At 42.5% G+C, this 22,057-nt stretch overlaps 1 protein-coding gene across 1 annotated transcript in view; it reads left to right on the forward strand.

Annotated features, from left to right (window-relative positions):
- ZNF330 (zinc finger protein 330) overlaps positions 1–21,521 on the forward strand; it is a 36,349-nt gene extending 14,828 nt beyond the window's left edge. The window contains exons 5-10 of the mRNA XM_073642127.1: positions 1,118–1,197; positions 5,488–5,614; positions 6,953–7,057; positions 7,165–7,211; positions 13,728–13,845; positions 19,416–21,521. Coding sequence (XP_073498228.1) covers positions 1,118–1,197; positions 5,488–5,614; positions 6,953–7,057; positions 7,165–7,211; positions 13,728–13,845; positions 19,416–19,678 — 740 coding nt within the window. The 3' untranslated portion in view covers positions 19,679–21,521. The remainder of the gene's footprint in view (positions 1–1,117; positions 1,198–5,487; positions 5,615–6,952; positions 7,058–7,164; positions 7,212–13,727; positions 13,846–19,415) is intronic.
- Positions 21,522–22,057: the final 536 nt, after the last annotated feature.

The raw sequence follows: 22,057 nt of genomic DNA on the forward strand, positions 1-22,057 counted from the left end.
GCGGGTTTGATGTTGCATAAGCACGCAGCGTCAAACCCGCAGCATTTCCTGATCGTGGGCACATGCCCTAAGTATCCGGTACAAATCGCGACATTTAAAGTTTGGGTTCTCTCATTTCTATTAATGATGTTTCCAAGCGGTTATAAAAAATAGCAGTACAGCACCTAGAACCTGACAGCAGACACAAGCTGCCGATCCATGTGTCAGACACTGGCTGCATGATTTCAGCCTGGTATGTGTGTGTGACTAAAAAACGTTGCAATGTTTCATAGATAAACATAGTTTAAAAACTGCCGGGGAACCAAGCCTCATGGGAGACTAGTCTGACAGGCGAGTCCCCCAAAGCTTCTCCCCACCCTCTCCCTGGAGGGAAAGGGTCTCTCCCTATACATGCATGCTGGCAGAGACCTGTCGCTCTATGGGGGTGGGAGGGGGAGGCTGCTGGGGACCTGCATGTCCAACTATTTTTTGATGCGCTTGGTTCCTGGCAGCTTTTAAACCATCAGTTCTCTGAAACGCCACTGCAACGTTTCAAAGTCAAACATTCCTAGTACGTATCAGCGTTCAGCTTCCCTTTAATATATCACAGTGCTGTTTTTGCTACATACTAGCCAAACTCAAACCATGAGGTCACTTTTAGTTTTTCTCACTACAATAGTGGCATATGGATACATTCGGCAAAAGCTTTCCATGCCAATGCTCCCAAGGTAAAGAAATAATGAAACCTGACCACATTCTTAGACAAACCAAGATCACGTGCTCCTAAAGAAAGTTGAGCCATTTTCAGTGTCTGCCATGTGATATAAATTTTTTTAATGTTCCACAATTTTTTGGGGGGAATACTTTAGTAATGGTGCTCTTGGGGGAACTATACACGTTACCTCTCTTAAGGCAGTGATATATTCTCTTTCCTTAATGTGAAGAGTAAGTTGCTGATTGTCCTACAGGGCCGGAAGTAGCTCCAATCTTTTCAATGCATTGCAGAAACTCCTAAATATTGTATCAGACTTCCATCACAATATGTGTTGTAGCTTGTCACATCGTATTGTTATTACATCCACAGATATGCAAATTTATAAGTTTAGCCACATTTTTATCTTTTTTATTTATTTTACAGGAAAAACTAAATGTATGATGAAATCCTCAGATTGTGTGATCAAGCACCCTGGTGTTTATAGTACTGGTATGACAATGGTGGTATGTACCAAAATTCATCAGAAAATGAAGGTCTTTACACTCTTTTTCTTTCTTTCTTGCTGTTGAACTAGCTGCTTTTAGCCATATTAACATGTTCTTGATTTTGGGAAATGGATTTCCAAGCTAAACTATGTAATACAAGTTTACTACACTGCGGAAATCCATTCTCAGTGAGCTTTCCCTTTATCCAAGGAGTGCTTGAAGAACATGGATTTTGAAAATCTATTTTTTTTTTGTTACCAAGGATGTAGAAAAATCCACTCACTGGCCAAAAGACTTTCTGTTGAGGCTAGGGGTGGACTTATAAATAAGTGCCTCCTGTCCAGAAAATACTCTGCTTTATTGAGAACCACAAATGCAACACAACAAAACGTTTTGGATTTAGGAAAGCACTTCTTTTGAGGAAGGAGAATTGGGATATGTCTGATTTTAAGGTGGTCTCAATTGCCGATGTGTTGTTGAAGTAAAAAAAAAATGGTAATATATTATCATTGCCCCTTAACAAGATGCCATTCAAGCCCCCTCCTCTTCAACTTTTCTCACAGCACTTTCCTGAACTGTATGTACTAGGATGATGAACCAGGAGCCTCCACTATTCTGATGTATTTACACCTGGAGGTATTAGTTAATGATGCAGTTTGTATGTGATCCATATCGACAATGTGCCTGGAGGTTGGAAACTCTCTGTATACTGCACCATGTGAATTTGCCTCAATGGTATTTGGCTGCTGCCTATTCAATCAGCAATAATTTTAACAGACACTTATTTACTGGAGCAAAACAATAAAGGTTCTTAAGTGCCAGCAAAGGATCTTGAAAGCCTTGAGTATTTGACACAGAAGGCGTATTGGGAATTTTACACATTTTAATTAAATAGTGAATAACCTTTATTTGCAGGAAGCATCGTCCGTTATATGTCCATGGTTATAATTATCATTCGCCACAAGATGGCGCTAGACATACAGAAATCAACTAATATTTTTTTTCATGCAGAAAACAGATCATGTGAATTCTAAGTATATTTGAGCGAATGTGTCAGCAATCTACTCAGTGATCACAGTGACTCATGACACATCCATATTATGGACTTTGTGTTCAACTAAATTCATAGCTGAGGGTGGACACATAATTGTAGACTCTACTGTGGAGTCATTAGACCACTTCAGTGCTTAGTTGGTGATGATAAAAACTTCTATTGGTCCTAAAGGAGTTTTCCAGGATATTGTTGACCTGTCCTTAAAGGGAGACTGTCACCTCCTAAACACAAGTTAGTCATGTGCACCTCTTAGCCGCTATAAAATCATTCCTTTATTGTATTAACCCTTTCCTTTAGTTTCCAGAAAACGCTGTTTAATCAGATATGCAATATGCACCATTGGCATGGCCCAGAGCTCAGTGAACCAAATTAGCATTACACTTCCTCTTTTTCTTGATTGACAGCAGTGTTCACTTGCCTACCGCGAGCACTGCCTGAGCAGAATTCCCATGCGCATATAGACTTCTCCGCTCACTACACTGAATGACATGATAGATTAGCAAGCAGCTGCAGCAGAGAGGTCTGTGCGCCTGAGGATTTTGTTCAGGTAGTGCTCACTCTAGGCAAGTGAGCACTGCTGACTATCAAGAAACGGGGAGGCACCATATGATATGTCAGGGGGCAGAACAGTGCACTGAGCTCTGGGCCCCGCTGAGGCTGCCCCGAGCTCTGGGCCCCGCTGAGGCTGCCCCGAGCTCCTTCATTTGCAAATTGCTTAAACAGTTTTTGTGGCCTCTAAAGATATGCATCTTACCCTTTTATTGTGCTTTGTTTAAATTGTGTCTACTTTTAATGCTCTCATACACATTAGACTAAAGTGCGATGAAATTGGGGGGCATCAGCTAACAGCCTCACATCTGTGGACGCTTACAGAGTCTCCCCCGACAATGATTTCGTAGGAGAGAAGAGTCGGGCAGTTTGAATTTTAATTCCTGACCCTTCCATTTTTCAGGAGATAGGCCATAACAGGAACCGTTTGGCAGCGGCTTTCTCTACTTGACTTCTACTCTTTGAAACCACATGGATGCCGGGAGAGATAGCTGAACCCTATTGATATGGATTATTAGGAATCTGGAATCAAACCGCCACCGATCAGCTAATAAAAGGGGTCTGCAATGCCAGGACAACTGTATATTCTGCACAGCCACTACATCCTGTTCAATTGAATGGGTCAAAGCAACATTTAATGAGGATCTGTCACTGGCTCAAAAATGGCCAATTCTTTTATTTTATTTCCGCTGCTACCCTGAGGGTTATGTTTTTTTTTGTTTAAATCCGCCATATCGTTCCAGAGATATGGGCATTTTTTAAGCTGCAGCTGAAAGAAAATATACTTTAAAAATTAGCCAGAAACAGAGAGAAGCGGCTCTCTGCTTGATTGGCAGGTCTATCTCTATATGTTTATGGTCATTGTGATGAAATGGCAGCAGGGAGACCCCGAGAATCTCGCTGTTGCCACCACTTATGATGGATCCACACCCCGCCACCCGCCTGACATCACAGTTACGTCAGACGGAGCACGTGATACGGACCTGCCCTCTGCGACGTTCCGCAACCCCTCCGAGGACGCGTAAGGTCAGATTGATACAGTTCTGCACATACATCCCCTGGCCACACGGGTACAGGAAGGCACCAGGGAGTGAGATGAGGAGGCCCACTAGTCACTGATGTGGCACCACACTCTCTCACACCCCCTGACATGCTGAGAGGCTCTTTCACTAGCTCCAGTGAAGCAGAGCCTAGTCGGCCTGGGAGAGCTGCCGCCAGTTTCTATTAGATATAACAGACTTATATCGGGCTAGAAACCCACCCAGTAGCATGTTCGTTGGACTGAACAACAGACGTGAGGTTCATGGATCGGGATAAAAGAACAGCCCAAGGTTAAATTATATATTTAATCGCCTTAGGGGCACACTAAACAGTACACTATGTACATAAGGGTTATACATACACAGTAGTCAGAGTTACAAATACAGTAGCCGGAGTACAAAAGGTATAAAGCAGTTATTAAGAGTCAGTTACTGGTTGTATGGAAGATCTGGCTGTTGAGGGGAAGGGTTGCCACATGGGAGGTGTGCTGGCCTTCTCTTTGTTGTTGCAGGACTTTTCCCACACGACTTGACATCACGACCTCACCAGGAAAAGACAATGGACCTGGGGCGGTAGTATCTTTTAACCTCTCTGGGTCACTTCCCTTACGGCCCCCGGGCTGGACCTAGATCTCCACCCCTGGCCTCTCTTAGCTAACAAACTCCCAAAACTAAAATGGGCCATACGTCCTTACTGGACAGCCCTAGGGAGCTGGTTCTGGTATCATTGTATCCAGCTGGGCCCTTGCTATGCGTGGATACCAAACCCTGGGGGCCCCCGCAAGGCTGTGCCGGGTATCTCCCTTTCCTTACGCGCTGGACTATGTTTAAAGCTAGGGTTACATTCCCCATCCCCCTCAGGTTCCCGAAAATCTGGCTGGTTTATCCCTGAGATGAACCGTATCCCCATAACTCGGTGTTGAATTATTGTATTTTACACACAGAGCACATGGCTTAGGGGAAGGACCTGCCTGCAGCTGCTTCACAACTGCTGCTGGTGGGGGCTTTTGTCACTCACTGTGTTGCTCAGCCCCCTCCTGTCTGCTTGAGTTGCAGTGGTGTCTTATTTGCATATGTAGAGCTCTGTAAAACCCACCTGTCAGTGCACAGTGATCGACAGGGGATTACCTTGAATATCTTCACAGTCATGTTGGTAATATGAAGATCGTGACAGATACCCTCAGAGAATCACATGCTTCGCCACCTTGGAAAAGACCATAAAAATTAGCACTAAATATAAGACCCACGACTCTTGGATCATATGGTGGATTTAAGAAAAAAAGCTGAACACTCACAAGATCAGCGGAAATTTAAATAAAAGCAATAACTGGTCACTTATGAACTCGTGACAAGTCCTTTTTTTAAGGTACAGCTACTACAAAGTGTATAGAGCTTATCCTGGGGTTGCTGGGAGTTGGATTCCCCCACCAATTTGATGGCCTATGTATCCCAGAGGCGAACAGGACATGAACTACTTTCCAGCAGCCAGGTTGTCGGTGCTCCTACAAATGTATGCTATCCTACCAAGAGCAGGTTAACTGGCTCCTCATCCAATTCTTTTAGATGCATTTATTATTGATGTGTTATGCATAAAACAATCCTTTGTAAAACTGAGCTAACAAACAGCGATTTGTAGGTAATTCCATTGTCCATGTTTCCTTGCAGGGTGCAATCTGTGATTTCTGTGAGGCGTGGGTATGCCATGGCAGGAAATGTCTCAGCACCCATGCTTGCACCTGTCCACTAGCTTCTGCCGAGTGCATTGAATGTGAACGAACAGTCTGGGACCATGGTGTGTTACCTCTCCATATCCTGTCACTGTGAGACCACACAAGTAGCTGCTGCCTTCTTCATAATACCATAGTGTTTACTTAAAAGGATCAGATGAATGTTGTGTGCTGATCTGTGTGCTTGTGTAAGTGGGTAGGGTCACATCCGGATCCAGAAAAACAATAGTCAGCTTCCTTTTCTAAAAGTCACGTACAGCCCATAAATGTGCATGTTGGCCTGATTATTAAAAATATTATGTAGTGTGTCTCTGATGCTTGCTATGGATACTTAGAAAAATGACATCTAATTTCAATGCCTGAAAACAAAAGCCAAAGAAAATATGTATGTGCTGTTCTTTTCAGTGCAGTTGTTCAGGAGCTCTTTACATTTTAAGTGAATAGGTAAGATTATTAATAATTTAATATGTCAGTTGTTAATTGGGTAGGGTTTCCGTGCTCTGTCTTGATGGGATCCTGTCCAGTCCTGTAGCACAGAATACACAGCTCCTTTTTAGGCCAAATTCTAGTTGTGTGAATGTGGCTTCATGGATAAAGTCTACGTTGAATTTTGTTCGTATTTTAGCATTAAAGAAGTTTTTACTGTATGCCAGTGATCGTAAAATGTTTTAGGTTGACAATTTTCAATTTACTGAAAAAGTGCCACCTATTGAGATTTTGCGGCTGCTCTTGTGATGGCGCTCCTTGCTGACAATCGCCACCTAATATGACCTACGATGATGTGTGAGAACGCACGTGAGCCGAGAGTAATCGGCATGTTCACACAAGTTGTCTGATGTGGATTTTGGAGCAGATTCTACAAAATCCAAACAGCTTCACAGTTTCCTATTTATTCATTGGGAAAGCGTACCTAGAGTGCACATGGAGCCGTTTTTACCCATGTGGAGACAGAAGCAACATGTCAATTCTAGAGGCGTATCTGCTTGAAGAAATGCTCCAAATCTGACTACTGAATCAATTGAAACAGAAAATGTAATTTCTTTTTCTTGCTGAAAAATCCACATCAGAAAACTGTTTGGGAGGGAGCAGCTGGAATGGGGAAGTTTATGACACATTGTGCTCGGCATGCTGGGAAATGTAGTTTCAGCGATCAGCTATGAGCTCTCCTCTCAGTTTGCAGAAGATCAATGCAAACAAAGATGCATTATGCGATCACGATTGATAGTAAAAATTGAAAAACATGTTGTGACCATGTATTATAGGGTGTAGAGGTTTTGCTCATAAATAACACTAGGAATGATGAAAGTGCAGGGACTTGGAGTTATGTCTCCCTAATTGCATATGAGATATGAAGAGGTCCATTATGTCAGGACTGTAACGTTTCATCACTTTGTGCTGTGCAGGTGGCCGGATATTCAGCTGCTCCTTCTGTTACAACTTCCTATGTGAGGACGACCAGTTTGAACATCAGGCTAGTTGCCAAGTATTGGAGGCTGAAACCTTTAAGTGTAAGTTTTATTTTCTATGGGATTTTCCTGAATTGATCATACGGCTGTTTCTTGGATGACTATATGTAGATATGTGTGTGTTTGACATTTTTTTCTTTTATTGACAGGTGCTTCTTGTAATCGTTTAGGGCAACACTCATGCCTCCGCTGCAAGGTATTCCTCCTCTTCATGCATGCATTATTTTGTTTAGAAAACTAGATTCTAGTTCTCAACTACTCCCCCAATTGCCTTAAAGGGAATTTCTGAAACAATGGTATCAGATTAGTAGGGGTCTGAATTCTGCCACCCCACTAGTCAGCGAATTGAAGGTGGGATCCGCACAATAAATGTTTAACTGGCACAACTCCGTACCATGGCGGTTCCTGATATTGCAACTTACTATTGCTCAGTCCCGTTCTTTAGCTGATTAGTGAAGGTGTTGGGAGTTGAACACACAAGATTAAAGTTCCTCTTATCAGTAATTGACAGTTAAAGAAGTTGTCCATTACTTTTATATTGATGCCCCATCCTTAGAATAGGGCATCAGTGTCTGATGGGCCAGGGTCCCACACCCGGCACCCTCGGCAATCAGCTGTTCTCGGCGGCGGCCGCCGGATGAAGTGTTTACTTGTGGAGTTTTCCATCTAGCTGTAGTGGCTGCCGTGGGGTACTATACATCCGCCTCCTATTCAATTCAATAGGAGACGGATGTGCAGTACCCCGCGGCGGCCCCTACAGCTGGACAGCCAAGCTCCGCATGTAAGCATTTCCAGCCGTTGCCGGCACCGAGAACAGCTGATCGGTGCCGGACCCCGGACGATCAGACATTGATGCCCTATCCTACGGATGGGGCATCAATGTAAAAGTAGTAGACAACTTCTTTAAGGCCCACTTGGACAGGCCGATAGTTGTGATGTGATCGAACATAGGAAGGTTTATTTCTTGATTATTGGCCCATCTAAATAGGCCAGCAATCACGCGATGAACAAGCAAAAGGCTGAAAAGATGATTTTTTATTTTTTTTTTAAAGGAAGTATTGTCCTTGGCAGCACATTGTTCTCTGTGAATAGAAGTGCGGATGGCCTGTCCAAATAGACTATTAAACGTCCACCAATTGACTTGCATATACCCGATCAGTGGTCATTTAGCACCTGCAATTGGCCCTGCTGAATGGCCCCTTATTCTGTCTATGGGAGAAACTTTGAACTAGGCCTGTTTCACACCACATTTTTGTAGGGTCCTTGATGTGTCCATTTTTACTGTAAAAAAAAAACAAAAAAAACATTTAAATGGGTGCATGCGCATTTGTATTTGCATAGAATACAGTGTGAAAAATGTCAAATTGGGGTTTGCATATCCAGGTATGCTTTTCAATCTCTTTACGTTTTTTGCATTGTCTAAAAAAGAAATGTCTGCTGTGCTTTTTCCACTCTTTACGAAAACATAAAAACCGGATCCATGTTGCCTATAGCATTGCTGTCTATGGAAGACAGATTTTTTTTTCATGCTTTCAAGTCACATAATCTCCTTATACTCCCCTCCATGTCATTTAAAATAAAAAGGATCCTTTTTTTTTTTTAATTACAAAGAGATCCAACGTATATGTTTAAACGAAAAACGAATATACTTTAACCAATTGGTGTCACAGCCAGTCTTGGCCTTCCTGACAGACCTTTTTTTTTTTTTTTTTTTTTTTTTAAGAAAATTGTATGCTATTCGTCATTCTGCACAACTGTAGTGTTAACTTTATTATTTATGTCAGTATGAATATGGTAATAGCAAATTTGTATAGTTTTGTTTTATTGCCTTTTGGTATAATTATCATCATATCTTTATTTTGTGGGTTAAATTGATCATTATAGTATGAAATATATAGTTATTTTATGTTTTTGTTACCTCTGCACCATAACTTTATTTTTCAGCTGATGGTGCTGTGTGAGAGCTTGTTCTTTGTGAGACAAGCTGTGGCTTTTTTTGCATTTTCACTATTTTTTACTTTATGATCACTTTTTCTTTCTTTCTTTTTTTTTCAGCCAAAATTAACAAAAATGGCAATTATGGCATAATTTTTATTTATTTTTAACCGCATTCACCTTGTAGGATGAAAAAGTATATAGTTTGGTAGTACAGGCTGTTAGGAATGCGTGTTCACATATGTGATGTTTTTGCGAGGGATTGTTTTTTGTAACAGATAAACCATTTTTTTATTAATAAAACTGAATTTATGTTTTTGTTTTTTTTATTAGGCTATGTCCCCACGATGCAGAAATGAAGCAGAAAATTTCTGCAGCATTTCTGCATCTCCCTGGCAGAAAAAACGCATGCGGATTGTACATGCGTTTTTCCTGCGTAATACATGCGGATTCACATGCGTTTCCGCATGCAGATTGACAAGCGCTTTCAAAGCGATTTTAGCATCACTTGGAAAGTGCTTGACAACTAGGTCACACTATATAAATCCATGCAAACAGCATGGATTTATATAGTGTGACCTTTAGAATGGTTAAAAATAAAAAAATAAACCTTGATACTTACCTTCCGATGGCCCGGCGTGTGTTGCTGCGCTCCTTCCTGGCTGCCAGCTGATCGTGGGACACTGCACTGAAAGACCTGCCATCACATGACTGTGACGTCAGCGCAGGTCCTTCAGTCTGCTGGCAAGCACAGCTGAAGGATACATGCGGCCGTCGGAAGGTGAATATAATCTTTATTTTTTATTTTATTCTTTTTTTTTTTTTTTACAGTTTCTATGGTACCTGGGTGTGGAGGAGAGTCTTCTCTTCTCCACACTCGGGTACCATCCGCACATTAGAAAGCGCCAATTACGCAAGTACAGATGCAGTCTTGCGGAATTGGCGCGTTCTAATGCAAGTCAATGGCGGCGAAAACGCAGCGCTTCCGCAAAATTAATGGACATGCTGCAGATTTTTGAGCAGCATGGGCATTGAAAGTGCGGAATTGCATAGGGGACCATGGCAGGAGGCTTACCATGCGTTTCCCAAGCGTTTACGCTGCGGAAAATTCCACAGCGAAAACGCTTGAAAAACCCATCGTGGGCACACAGCTTAACATTTTTTTTCTTTTTACAATGTTTTCTAGTACCACAATGGAACTTTAACATGCAACCGTTTGATCCCATTGACAACATTTGTTCGATAGAACCAGGGGTGGATTAAGACACACACCTGACACACACACCTGATGTATCACGTGACATGTCACATGATCCCCTGTGATAGATCATGTGATAGTTCACGTGAAATTAATTTGGCACAATATTAATTATAATAATTTTTTTTAGGCTGTGTGCCCACTATGCCTTTTTTAAGCGTTTCCGCAGCGGCAATTCCGCTGCAGAAACGCTTGGTAGAAGGTCTGCCATGTTCCCCAATGATAATCCGCATGTGCTGTGCACATGCTGCGGAAATATCATTGCGGAAAAATCCGCAGCACTACCAATTATTTTGCAGAAGCGCGGCGCTTTTGCCGCCATTGACTTGCATTGGAACACATGGAATCCGCATCACTGCATCTGTACATGCAGAATCCATGCGTTTCAATGTGCAGATGGTACCCGGGTTTGGAGAAGAGGAGACTCTCCTCCGGACCCTGGTACCATAGAATCTGTAAAAAAAAGAATAAAATAAAAAAGAAATATTATACTTACCTTCTGATGGTCTTTATCCGATGCGTCCTGGCTTGCCGGCAGCTCGCGATGGTCTGAAAAGGACCTGCCGTGACGTCATTTAGTCATGTGACGGGTCACGTGACCGCTGACTTCGGCAGGCCATCAGAAGGTAATTATATATTTATTTTTTACCATTCTTTTACGGTCACACTATATAAATCCATGCCGGTTGCATGGATTTATATAGTGTGACCAAGTTGTCAAGGACTTTCCAAGTGATGCTAAAATCGCTTGGAAAGCGCTTGTCAACCCGCATGCGGAAATGCATGTGAAGAACGCTTCACATCAGCAAGTCCCTGGCAGGAAAAACGCATGTACAATCCACATGCGTTTTTTCTGCCAGGGAGATGCAGAAACGCTCAAAAAAAAATCTGGAGCATTTCTGCATCGTGGGCACATAGCCTTACATTAATTGTATGACTCAATATTGAGCACACGGCGCCATCTATACACAGCGGGAGGCCGCACGGCGCCATCTATACACAGCGGGAGGCCGCACGGCGCCATCTATACACAGCGGGAGGCCGCACGGCGCCCCCCCCAGAGACAGCAGGAAGTCGCACGGCGCCATCTATACTCAGCAGGAGGCCGCACGCAGTCACGCACGCGCACAAACATATACAGACATATACATACACGCATAAACACATTTGAAACACAAAAATACATATAAACAGACATCACACAATGATAGCTGCACACACACACACACACACACACACACACACACACACACACACACTCACACTCACACTCACACTCACACTCACACACGCACACACTCACACACACTCTCACCATCCACCGGCTCGGCTCCAGTCCTTCTGCTCTTTTCCGGTGCAGCACTGCAGGCCGGGTGCGCACTGCGTGACGTCACAGCTCGGAGACACGGCCGCGCACAGGGGTCCCCCCCCCCCCCCGCCACTGTCTGCCGGTATGTGCTGCGGCGCCACACATATAATGAGGACAATCTGGCCATAGACACCCCGGGCCCCCTGGAGGTTCGGGGCCCCAGGCGGTAGCCCAGATCGTCCTCAGTATAATCCGCCTATGGATAGAACCCAGCATAAAGACCAAAAAGGAAAATACCCTGTAGTAACTAAATGGTAATAGTACATGTAAATAACATAGGGTACTTAGTTGACGCAATTTTGATCAAATGAGCGTGAAAGCCATCCCACGGCGACAAGTTGTACCCAATCGGGATGGCCTCTAACTAATATTTCACCTCACTGTGTGTCCTCAGTCCTCAAAATAAATGGGGGCAGAACAGGACCCAGAACTGACTGTTTTGCACCTGCCTGTGGAAAACTATATAGACAAAGCTGAAGGTGGATAGTGCATTATCCAACTTTTCAGTGTGTAAATGAATGACAGCCTATCAGGCCTTTCCTTGGTGGGATCTGATTGGCTAAGGGATATGGCAGACACCAGGCCATTGTTAGACCTTCGGTTGCCATAGCGAGCCATCGGCTCTGCGCGATTGTGCTGTGGGGTGCTATTGGGCTGACGAGCGATCATTATTTGTCTAACTTCTCACTTGCTGCCATCGATACTGAGATCGGCATCTGAGGGGTACAGTGCTGGGATCGGCATGATGTCTGGTCTCAGCACCTGGGAGGCTGGCTGTGTATTACATATATCCTGCAGCAGATGGCACAGGCACAACTGATCCAGTGCCATCCATCAGCTGTAACTGTGTGCATAATTCTGGGATATTACCTGCAATCTGTATGTACAGTTACATCCATTTGCAGGAAAGGGGTAATATGCATCCGTTTGGATCAGTTTTACAAAAGAGCATTAGTTTTTTCTTGGTTTCCAATATAAAAACATGAGATTGTTAAACAAAAGAAATTACAAACGTTGAGTGAAACATACCTTAATCATTCTGCTTAACACCTTCCCCTTAGGGCGTAGTAAGACCTCTTGTACATTAAGCAGATCGTGGTGCCTGTTCCTGGAATAATTTATGTAAATGTTGTTACTGTTACTGTTGCTGTTTATATGTTATTGCCAAATAGTTCTTCTGATTCAGCTGATGGTGCAAAAACCTCTCTGCACCTACACGTGACCATGTAGACACTGAGCTCTTAATTCCATGTATGTTTACTGCTCATGTGGCACCAACCCGGTGTTTTCCAGGATTACAGTATTGATCATCTATCCTTAATGCACAAAAATCAGGGCCTTTGAAACTCTACATGGGACGCACTTTTAGCTAAAAACATTACTTTTTGTGCATTTTTACCAAACCTTATTGTTTTACACCAAAGTGCATGATTGGAAAATGACATTTTCACAATGTGCTTGGTTTCTGCTTTTCCAAAAAATATTTATAGGTCTAGAGGTATAATCTGATTTTTTTTGTATTTTAGAATTCAGGTTTAATGTGTGTATGTCAAAAGTGTAAAAATAGCCGCAAAACCAAGGGTGGGAAACCGGATCAGCTGCCTTCTATGTGGATGTAATCAGTGGGTAAGCACCGGCTTCCTGCTTGTCAGTCAGATGTTTCCCATCGTGTTTTATTACAGGAAAGCTGGAATACATAGTACAAACCGGTTTTGAGCCTCATTTGGTATCCATTTGCTTCTCATCTGTTTTTGTTTTTACTTTAGTAACCAGGAAATAATGCTATTAAGAACATTAGATTAAAATTAACATTCACAGATCCAGTTTACTTATAAAGAAAAAAAAGGGGCACACTCCATCAGTTAAATCTATTGTCTTGTATAAAATTACGTTTCGGAAGTGATTGGCTTTTTCTGTGGTTATACATTTTTTATTACCAATTCTCCACACTGACTCATAGGAGGGGAGACCTCTCCCCACCTCTAGGGGAGTTCATATGCCATGAATTGGGCATATTGGCAGGCATTGCGAGGTAACCCCTTTAAATTCTCAGAATATCAGAACAATATTTAAATGTGGATGAAATATTAATTACTTCTAGTCTAAAACTGTCTCCTGATGATTAATATGTCTCATTGTAATGTGGACAGGCGTGTTTCTGTGATGATCATGCCCGGAGCAAAGTGTTCAAGACTGAGAAGGGAAAGGCGCCTCCCTGCCCTAAATGTGGCCATGAAACACAGGAAACAAAGAATCTCAGCATGTCCAGTAAGTTTTTCTTAATAAAGTCTAAACATTAAAGGGGTTGTCCTGGTTTGGGATGAAAGTCTGCAGTCTCTCTCTGTGACTGCAGACTTTTGAGTCCTCACCGGATTCTTTGGTGCCAGTGGCGAGAGCAGGTGGTCATGTGACTGTAAGTATGCGAATTGCATACATGCAGTCACGTGCCGACTAGACGTGCTCATTAGTGATGAGCGCGTATGTTCGATTAACCGTTTGGCCGAGTATACTCGTCCGAGCACCGAGTATTTATAGAATGCTCGGGCTTTAAGTTTTCGTCGCTCCGTGAACATGATTTGCGGCTGTTTGACAGATTTAATACATGTGAGGAATGCCTGTTTTTCCAGCATTCCTCACATGTATTAAATCTGTCAAACAGCCGCAAATCATGTTCACGGAGCAATGAAAACTTAAAGCCCGAGCATTCTATAAATACTCGGTGCTCGGCCGAGTATACTTGGCGAAAGGGTTAACCGAACATACTCGCTCATCACTAGTGCTCATCCTTGCTCAATTCACACCAAGAAAGAGAGGCCACGTCTAGTCGAAATGTGGCCAGCAGTATGCACATCGCATACCTGCGGTTATGTAACTGCCCACTCTCACCGCCGGCAGTGCTCACACTCTGAGGATTCAAAAGTCTGCAGTCACATACAGTGAATGCAGACCTTCATCCCAAACCTGGACAACCTCTTTAAGTAGCCTAACTGCAACCTTCACACTGATGCATTTCTGTGTCATAGTAGCTATATCTCTTTTAGTATTGTTTATTAGTTTGTACATTATTGGTTGATTGATTAAAAAGATCAGTTTAGGACCTGGATTTCAGATCTGAACATTTTTTTACATGAAAGTTAGGGGCGTTGTCTATGAAATATATATTGATAACTTATTGTTTGGATAAATAATCAATATCAGATTAAGGGTCCAAAACCTCAAACCCATATCGAACAGCTGTTATCACCTCCTGTGGCGGCCGGCGTTCAAAACAGGAATAGCACTCCATAGATTGTTACGGCTGTTGTCTGGTTTTGTAACTCAGCTCCCATTGAAGTGAACAGTAGCTGAGCCGCAGTACACGAGAACTGCTATTACATAGTGTACCAAGTCCTGCGATTTCAGCTCTGTACACAGTTTATATCTAACCTCAGTGAGAGCTGCAAATAGCTGATTGATGAGGGTGCCAGGTATTGGACTTCCACCAATCCGTTATTGATGACCTGTTATAAGGACGAGCCATCAGTATATAAGTTCTGGACAACCCGTTTAATCCATACGCATCAGTAAGAAAGTCATATGCATTTAAATGTAAATTGTAAGTTCATTCATGTATTTATGGCCATCTGATGTTTTTTTTTTTTCCTCCAGCGTAGTACAGAAATTGTTCTGATGCCAGAAACGACTCTAATAGTTTTCTATGGGATCATTTCCGGTATCTGAAAAATCAGATGTTGGGCCTCACTGATCCAGGAACTATAAAAATAATGACTACAGCGTTTCTGTAATAGGTTAACTGTTAATAGGTCCAGCACCCCGCCCTATGTCAGTATATGGAGGGCTGGAGTGGGTCACCGGGTATGCCATATCTAACCTAATCCAGCATTCCTGACCTCTGCTGCACACAACTGTGCCGCTGTTGAGCTGCACCATCTTCTTCAGTTAGAAAACTATTTTGCAGTGGGTTCATCACAAGGTCAGATTTTCCCCTACTTCTTTCTGCTTTCCAGCAAGCTTGCTCCCCTCCTTCCGCCAAGAACTCTCCAAGGTCCAAAACAATGTTGATGGTCCCATGCCATTTTCATTTTGAGACTGCTGTTGTGCTGTCCCTTTCTGGGAATCATTATTACAATTCTCTAAAACATACAGTGAGCACAAGAATATGATATTGAATATAATAGTTTTCTGATTAAACGTAACAGATAGGAAAACGTTTGTGGAGTCTGTAAAGAATTAAGAATGAGGAAATCTTTTTTTTTTTTTTTTATGTTTTGTACTTTGCCATCGACCAGCTTAGCATTACAGTTAGATCCAGAAATATTTGAATAATGACACAAGATTTAGCATTATAGCTGTTTACCAGAACATATTCAATATACAGTTATATAATCAACATGGACTTAAAGTGCAGACTCTCGGCTTTAATTTGAGGGTATTCACATCCTAATTTCAGTAAGGGTCTAAAAATTACAGCTTTTTAATATATAGGTGGCTCTTTTTAAAGGGAGCAAAAGTAATTGGACAATTATCACACAAGCTCTTTAATGGGCTGCTATAATCCATCATGAATTAAACAGGTAAAAGGTCAGAATCTGATTCCAGGTGTTGCATTTGCATTTGGAAGCTGTTGCTGTGAACCCACAACATGCAGTCAAAGGAACTCTCAATGGAAGAGAAACATTATTAAGCTGAAAATAGAAGAAATCCATCAGGGAGATGACAGACATGTTAAGAGTTGCCAAATAAACAGTTTGGTACATTCTGCAAAAAAAAAAGCGTTCTGAGCTTAAGGCTGCGTTCACACATTGCGTATTTCCCTGCTTTTTTTTTATACTGCGTATTTTCCTGCTTTTTTTTACCTGCGTTTTTTTTAAGCAGGTAAAAAAAGCACCTCCATTCACACACTGCGTAAAAAAGCGCAGCAAAAAACGCAGTGTGAAAATGAAGGGTGACATGTGTAATGTCACACTTCGTTTCAGTGTGACATGTGTACTGTCTGTGTCTGTGTGTCGTGTGTGTACTGTCTGTGTCTATGTGTCGTGTGTGTGTCCCTAGCAGTGTATGTACAGACTATGGATACTCACCTACCCGATGGATGAGAGACGCGTCTGCTCCGTCCTGCGCTTGCAGCATCTGCCGTGAAGCGATCAGCAGACTGTCAGCTGACCGACTTGTAATCAGCTGACCGGAAGCCGGTTAGCTAACAGCTGATCGGCTAGCGCGGGATTGGAGCGGACCGGACCGGACTCCTCTCCCCTGACATCGGGTAGGTGAGTATCCATCGTGCCCCCCCTTAAAAAAGCGATGGAATTACGCAGTGTGTGAACACCGCTGCGTAATTCCATTGCTTATAATGGGCACAATAGAGAGAAAGCGCAGGACGCAGCTGCGTAAAGAATTGACATGCCAATTCTTTACGCAGCTGCGCTTTCCCGCTGCGTAAAATTACACAGTGTCTGAACGGCAAAGTGAATTTCCCATTCACTTTGCTGGCAGACACAAAGCACATTGCGTATTTTCAAAAAGCGCGCGCAAAAAAGTGCGCAAAAATACGCAATGTGTGAACGCAGCCTAAGAACTCAAAAAATCCTGGATGTCCATGGAAGACAACAGTGGTGGATAATCGCAGAATACTTTCCATGGTGAAGAAAAACTTCTTAACAACATCTACCCAATTGAAGAACACAGGATATTTTTCTTCAACCCCTTTAATTAAACCTGAAAGTCTACACTTCAATTGCATCTCGATGTTTCATTTTAAATCAAAAACAGTGGGCTGCTGAGTCCTTCAAAAAGATTTGATCATTGTCCAAATATTTCTGGACCTAACTGTAAATATGGCTATAAGGCTGTGTGCCCACTATGCGTTTTTTAAGCGTTTCCACACAGGCAATTCCGCCACAGAAACACTTAAAAAACGCTTGGTAGAAGGTCTGCAATGTTCCCCAATGATAATCCGCATGTGCCGCCATTGACTTGCATTGAACCGCTTAATATCCGCATGACTACATGTGCACATGTGAATATTAAGCGATTCAATGTGCGGATGGTACCCGGGTCTGGAGAAGAGGAGACTCATCCAGACCCGGGTACCAAAGAACCTGTAAAAAAAAAAAAAAAGAATTTAAAATAAAAAAATACATTATACTTACCTTCTGATGTCCCCCGGTCTCCATAGAGATGCGTGCTGGCTCTCCGGCAGCTTGTTATGGTCTAAAAAGACCTGCCATGACGTCATTTAGTCATGTGACCGCTGATGCCGGCGGTCGCGTGACCTGTCACATGACTAAATGACGTTCTGGAAGGTCCTTTTACACAATCGCGGGAGACCGGGGGCCATCGGAAGGTGAGTATAATGTTTTTTTTTGTTTTTTTTCTTACCATTTTTATCTTTTTTATTTTTAACTAACTTGGTCGCACTATATAAAATCCATGCCGTTTGCATGGATTTATATAGTGTGACCAAGTTGTCAAGCACTTTCCAAGTGATGCTAAAATCACTTGGAAAGCGCTTGTCAACCCGCATGCGGAAATGCAAGTGAAGAAAGTTTCACTTCCGCATGTCCCTGGCAGGAAAAACGCATGTACAATCCGCATGTACAATCCGCATGTACAATCCGCATGTACAATCCGCATGTACAATCCGCATGTACAATCCGCATGTGTTTTTTCTGCCAGGGAGATGCAGAAACGCTCAGGAAAAATCCGGAGCATTTCTGCATCATGGGCACATAGTCTAACTGATATACCATTAGTGTGTGGTAACATAGACAGAGGAGCTAGATTCCAGTTCCATGTGAATGTTACCATACAAGAGAAACGGACCAATTTTTTTTCCCTCAGGTGTCATGCTTGTTGCATTAGTTTTTTTTCGCATTCCTTTTTTCACTGAAGCAGGTAGATTGAATTTCTTTTCTATTGATGATTAACAATATATCAGTTAAAAACAGATGATACTATGGAAGTATTAGTATGTTACGAAGTTACTTAAAGGTTTTTTTTTCCACGAATAAAAGTTAATTTTAATCAATAGATTTTGGAATAATAATAAGTTCCAATATACCACATCTCCTGGGCAGGGGAGGAAGCAAAAGAGAGTATACAGACATTACAACAGGTGATCGCAGCTAATTCTTTTTGTGAGGTAAAATATTTCCCTGCCTTTTTTTTTAAACAATGTTTTACTTCAAAGAAAGAATCATTTGCGATCCCGTGCTGTCCTGTCTGTATACTCTTTTGCTTCCTCCCCTGCCCAGGAGATGTGGTATGATCAGACCATGTTCCTATACGGTCAGACACAGACATTACACAGTACACAGCAGGGGCACATTTATAAGATTATCTCCGCACAGGAACATTTTATTTAAACACATCCAGTTGTGGAGATGATTATTATTCCAAGATCTATTGATTTAAATGAACGTTTGTTTGAGGGAAAACATCTTTAAACACTGTGATGCAACTCAGAAGTACAAAGTCTGTCTTCAATGGTTCATCCGTGTCTCATGGATCTTCATAGACTTTAATGACCGAGTCTCATCCTCAAATCTGATGAGAATAGAAAATGCTCACGGACCGTGGACACAGACCCATTTTTAAAACTAATGCGGGTGGCTCAGTGAAAATCTATGGATCAAACAAATGTCACATGCCATACCAGACACAGCTGAAGAGCTGCCCTGTAGCTGCAAATAATCTGAATAAACCTCTTTTCCCCTTTTCTTATCTGAGGTTGAAACTTTCCACATTTTTACATGCCACCAGAAAATATCAGTATGTACCTGTAGACTGAATTGATGTTCAATCTTCTTAAAATATTGAGTTTCTTTTATATTCTTTAGCACGCACACTGAAGTTTGGCAGGCAGAGCGGAGCTGATGACGATGACGACGGTGCTTCCGGCTATGAGAACTACTGGAAGAATCTCGCTTCTGGTGGTTCAGACATAAACTATGATGATGAAGAGGATGATGATGATGATGATGATGAGGAATGTGATGAAGAAGGGGACTCTGACAATGAGGCTTCTGAACCATTTAGTCACTTGAATATAGGCCGGACATATGCCAGTGGCTATGCCCACTATGAAGAATCTCAGGAGTAAATTTACAGGTTACATAAGTATATTTGAATAATCACATGACCGTGATTGAAACAACCAGGTGTAATAGCAGTAAAAAAATATACAAATTCTATTTAATATTCAGTAGCAGCATGGTCATGTTCTTTTATGCAAAGAAAATACTGTCAACAAATGTGTGGTGCCATTTTAATGTTATGCTCTTGTTCAGAAGTTTCATGGAGCAGCCTCAAGAGCTGTGCCCTTCCCATAAACGGCTGGTGCCAGCTGTGTGAGCTGTGCCCTTCCCATAAACGGCTGGTGCCAGCTGTGTAAGCTGTGCCCTTCCCATAAACGGCTGGTGCCAGCTGTGTGAGCTGTGCCCTTCCCATAAACGGCTGGTGCCAGCTGTGTGAGCTGTGCCCTTCGCATAAACGGCTGGTGCCAGCTGTGTGAGCTGTGCCCTTCGCATAAACGGCTGGTGCCAGCTGTGTGAGCTGTGCCCTTCGCATAAGGGGCTGGTGCCAGCTGTGTGAGCTGTGCCCTTAGCATTAGGGGCTGGTGCCAGCTGTGTGAGCTGTGCCCTTCTCATAAGCGGCTGGTGCCAGCTGTGTGAGCTGTGCCTTTCTCATAAGCGACTGGTGCCAGCTGTGTGAGCTGTGCCCTTCCCATAAGCGGCTGGTGCCAGCTGTGTGAGCTGTGCCCTTCCCATAAGCGGCTGGTGCCAGCTGTGTGAGCTGTGCCCTTCGCATAAGCGGCTGGTGCCAGCTGTGTGAGCTGTGCCCTTCGCATAAGCGGCCGGTGCCAGCTGTGTGAGCTGTGCCCTTCCCATAAGCGGCTGGTGCCAGCTCTGTGAGTTGTGGCCTTCCCATAAGCGGCTGGTGCCAGCTGTGTGAGCTGTGCCCTTCGCATAAGCGGCTGGTGCCAGCTGTGTGAGCTGTGCCCTTCGCATAAGCGGCTGGTGCCAGCTGTGTGAGCTGTGGCCTTCCCATAAATGGCTGGTGCCAGCTGTGATCTTCAACTGATTACCGCCTGTCGCAGTCTGACCTCCGATTCTGGCAGTTAAGTCCCATGTGTCTGCCATACTAAAACTCCTTAGTATTCCACCTAGGCCATAACAGGTAAATATTTACAGAACAATGCACTGCAATACCTGAAGTATTGCAGTGAATTGTACCAGCGACCAAGGAAAACCATCTTCATGTCCCCTTAGTGTTATTTAAGAGAGTACTTTGCTCCATGTACCCGTATGCTAAATATGGTATGGCTGTAAAATTCCATAGTATTAAACTGCCCCACATAGCAAATGTCATAAAAAACAAAATTTTCAGAAATATTTAGTCACCTGGCATTTCCCCTAAAAAAAAATAAATTATTAAAAATCGATAAAGAAGTTATATGCCTGGCTAAATGGTACCAACAAGAAATACAGCTCATCTCATACAAAAAAGCCCTTAAAAGCTCCATTTGAAAAAAAAAAAAAACATTTTTGGGTTTCAGAATACGGCAACCTAAAACAAAACTTTTTCTCTAAAAGTTTTTGATTTTAAGTAGTTCATTATAAAAAAAAAAGTACATCTGTAATCGTACTAGTACACAGAATGTTAGTTTTTTTTCCTTTCCTTAATGTAATGTATTGTAATTTTTAAAGCCACCGTTTAATATACAACTCCTCCCCTAAAAAACAAGCCTTTATACAGCTATGCTGATGGAAACCTATGGCCTTTGGTACTTAATATTTGGAATTAGCTGCATCATATCATTGCAGCCTAGCCGTCGAGTTAGTGCATGCAGGCTAAATGCTTATACCACAGTACCTTTAACTGTAGTATTGATCTGATATGAATAATTCCTATCTATGTTTATTAAAGTACGGTCAAGATCAAAATATTTTGCATTACTCATTTATATCAAAAGGCTCTATCTCTTAATTTGCTGTTTACTCTAAACTGGCAGGAGGAGATTAGGTGTTAAGATGTCTCCTATACACGTCATTCCTTACTTATCACACAAAGAGAAGCAACAGCATGCAGAAAATTATACCTCCATTCTGAGCAATGTAGATGTGAATCCTTTTCTGGTGTGAGGTATAAAACCTGTTAGCACGATCTTACTGTGTCTCTGTCTGCCTGTTTCCTCTACCTGCTCCTCACTCATCCCAACCCCTCCCGTGTCCATAGAATTTAACAGGCTGTGTAGCCTGACACATCACTGTGCTGGTAGTTCCTCTTGTCTGAAATCTCTGAATTGCTGACAAGTTCAGAAGTTATGGAAGAAAGAAGTTGGGAAAGAAGCAGAAGTCTCTGGATATATTACAAAGTTTCTTAGATCATTCACCTGCACTATGGATTTATGCAAAGTTTGTTGAAAGTACAGTTCCCTTATAACCATCTACCATAGATTACCATTTATTTTATTTGTAGC

The sequence above is a fragment of the Phyllobates terribilis genome, unplaced genomic scaffold (assembly GCF_046119375.1).
Source record: "Phyllobates terribilis strain yellow unplaced genomic scaffold, ASM4611937v1 Scaffold_1__5_contigs__length_1240528914, whole genome shotgun sequence".
In the NCBI taxonomy this organism is placed as follows: Eukaryota; Metazoa; Chordata; class Amphibia; order Anura; family Dendrobatidae; genus Phyllobates; species Phyllobates terribilis.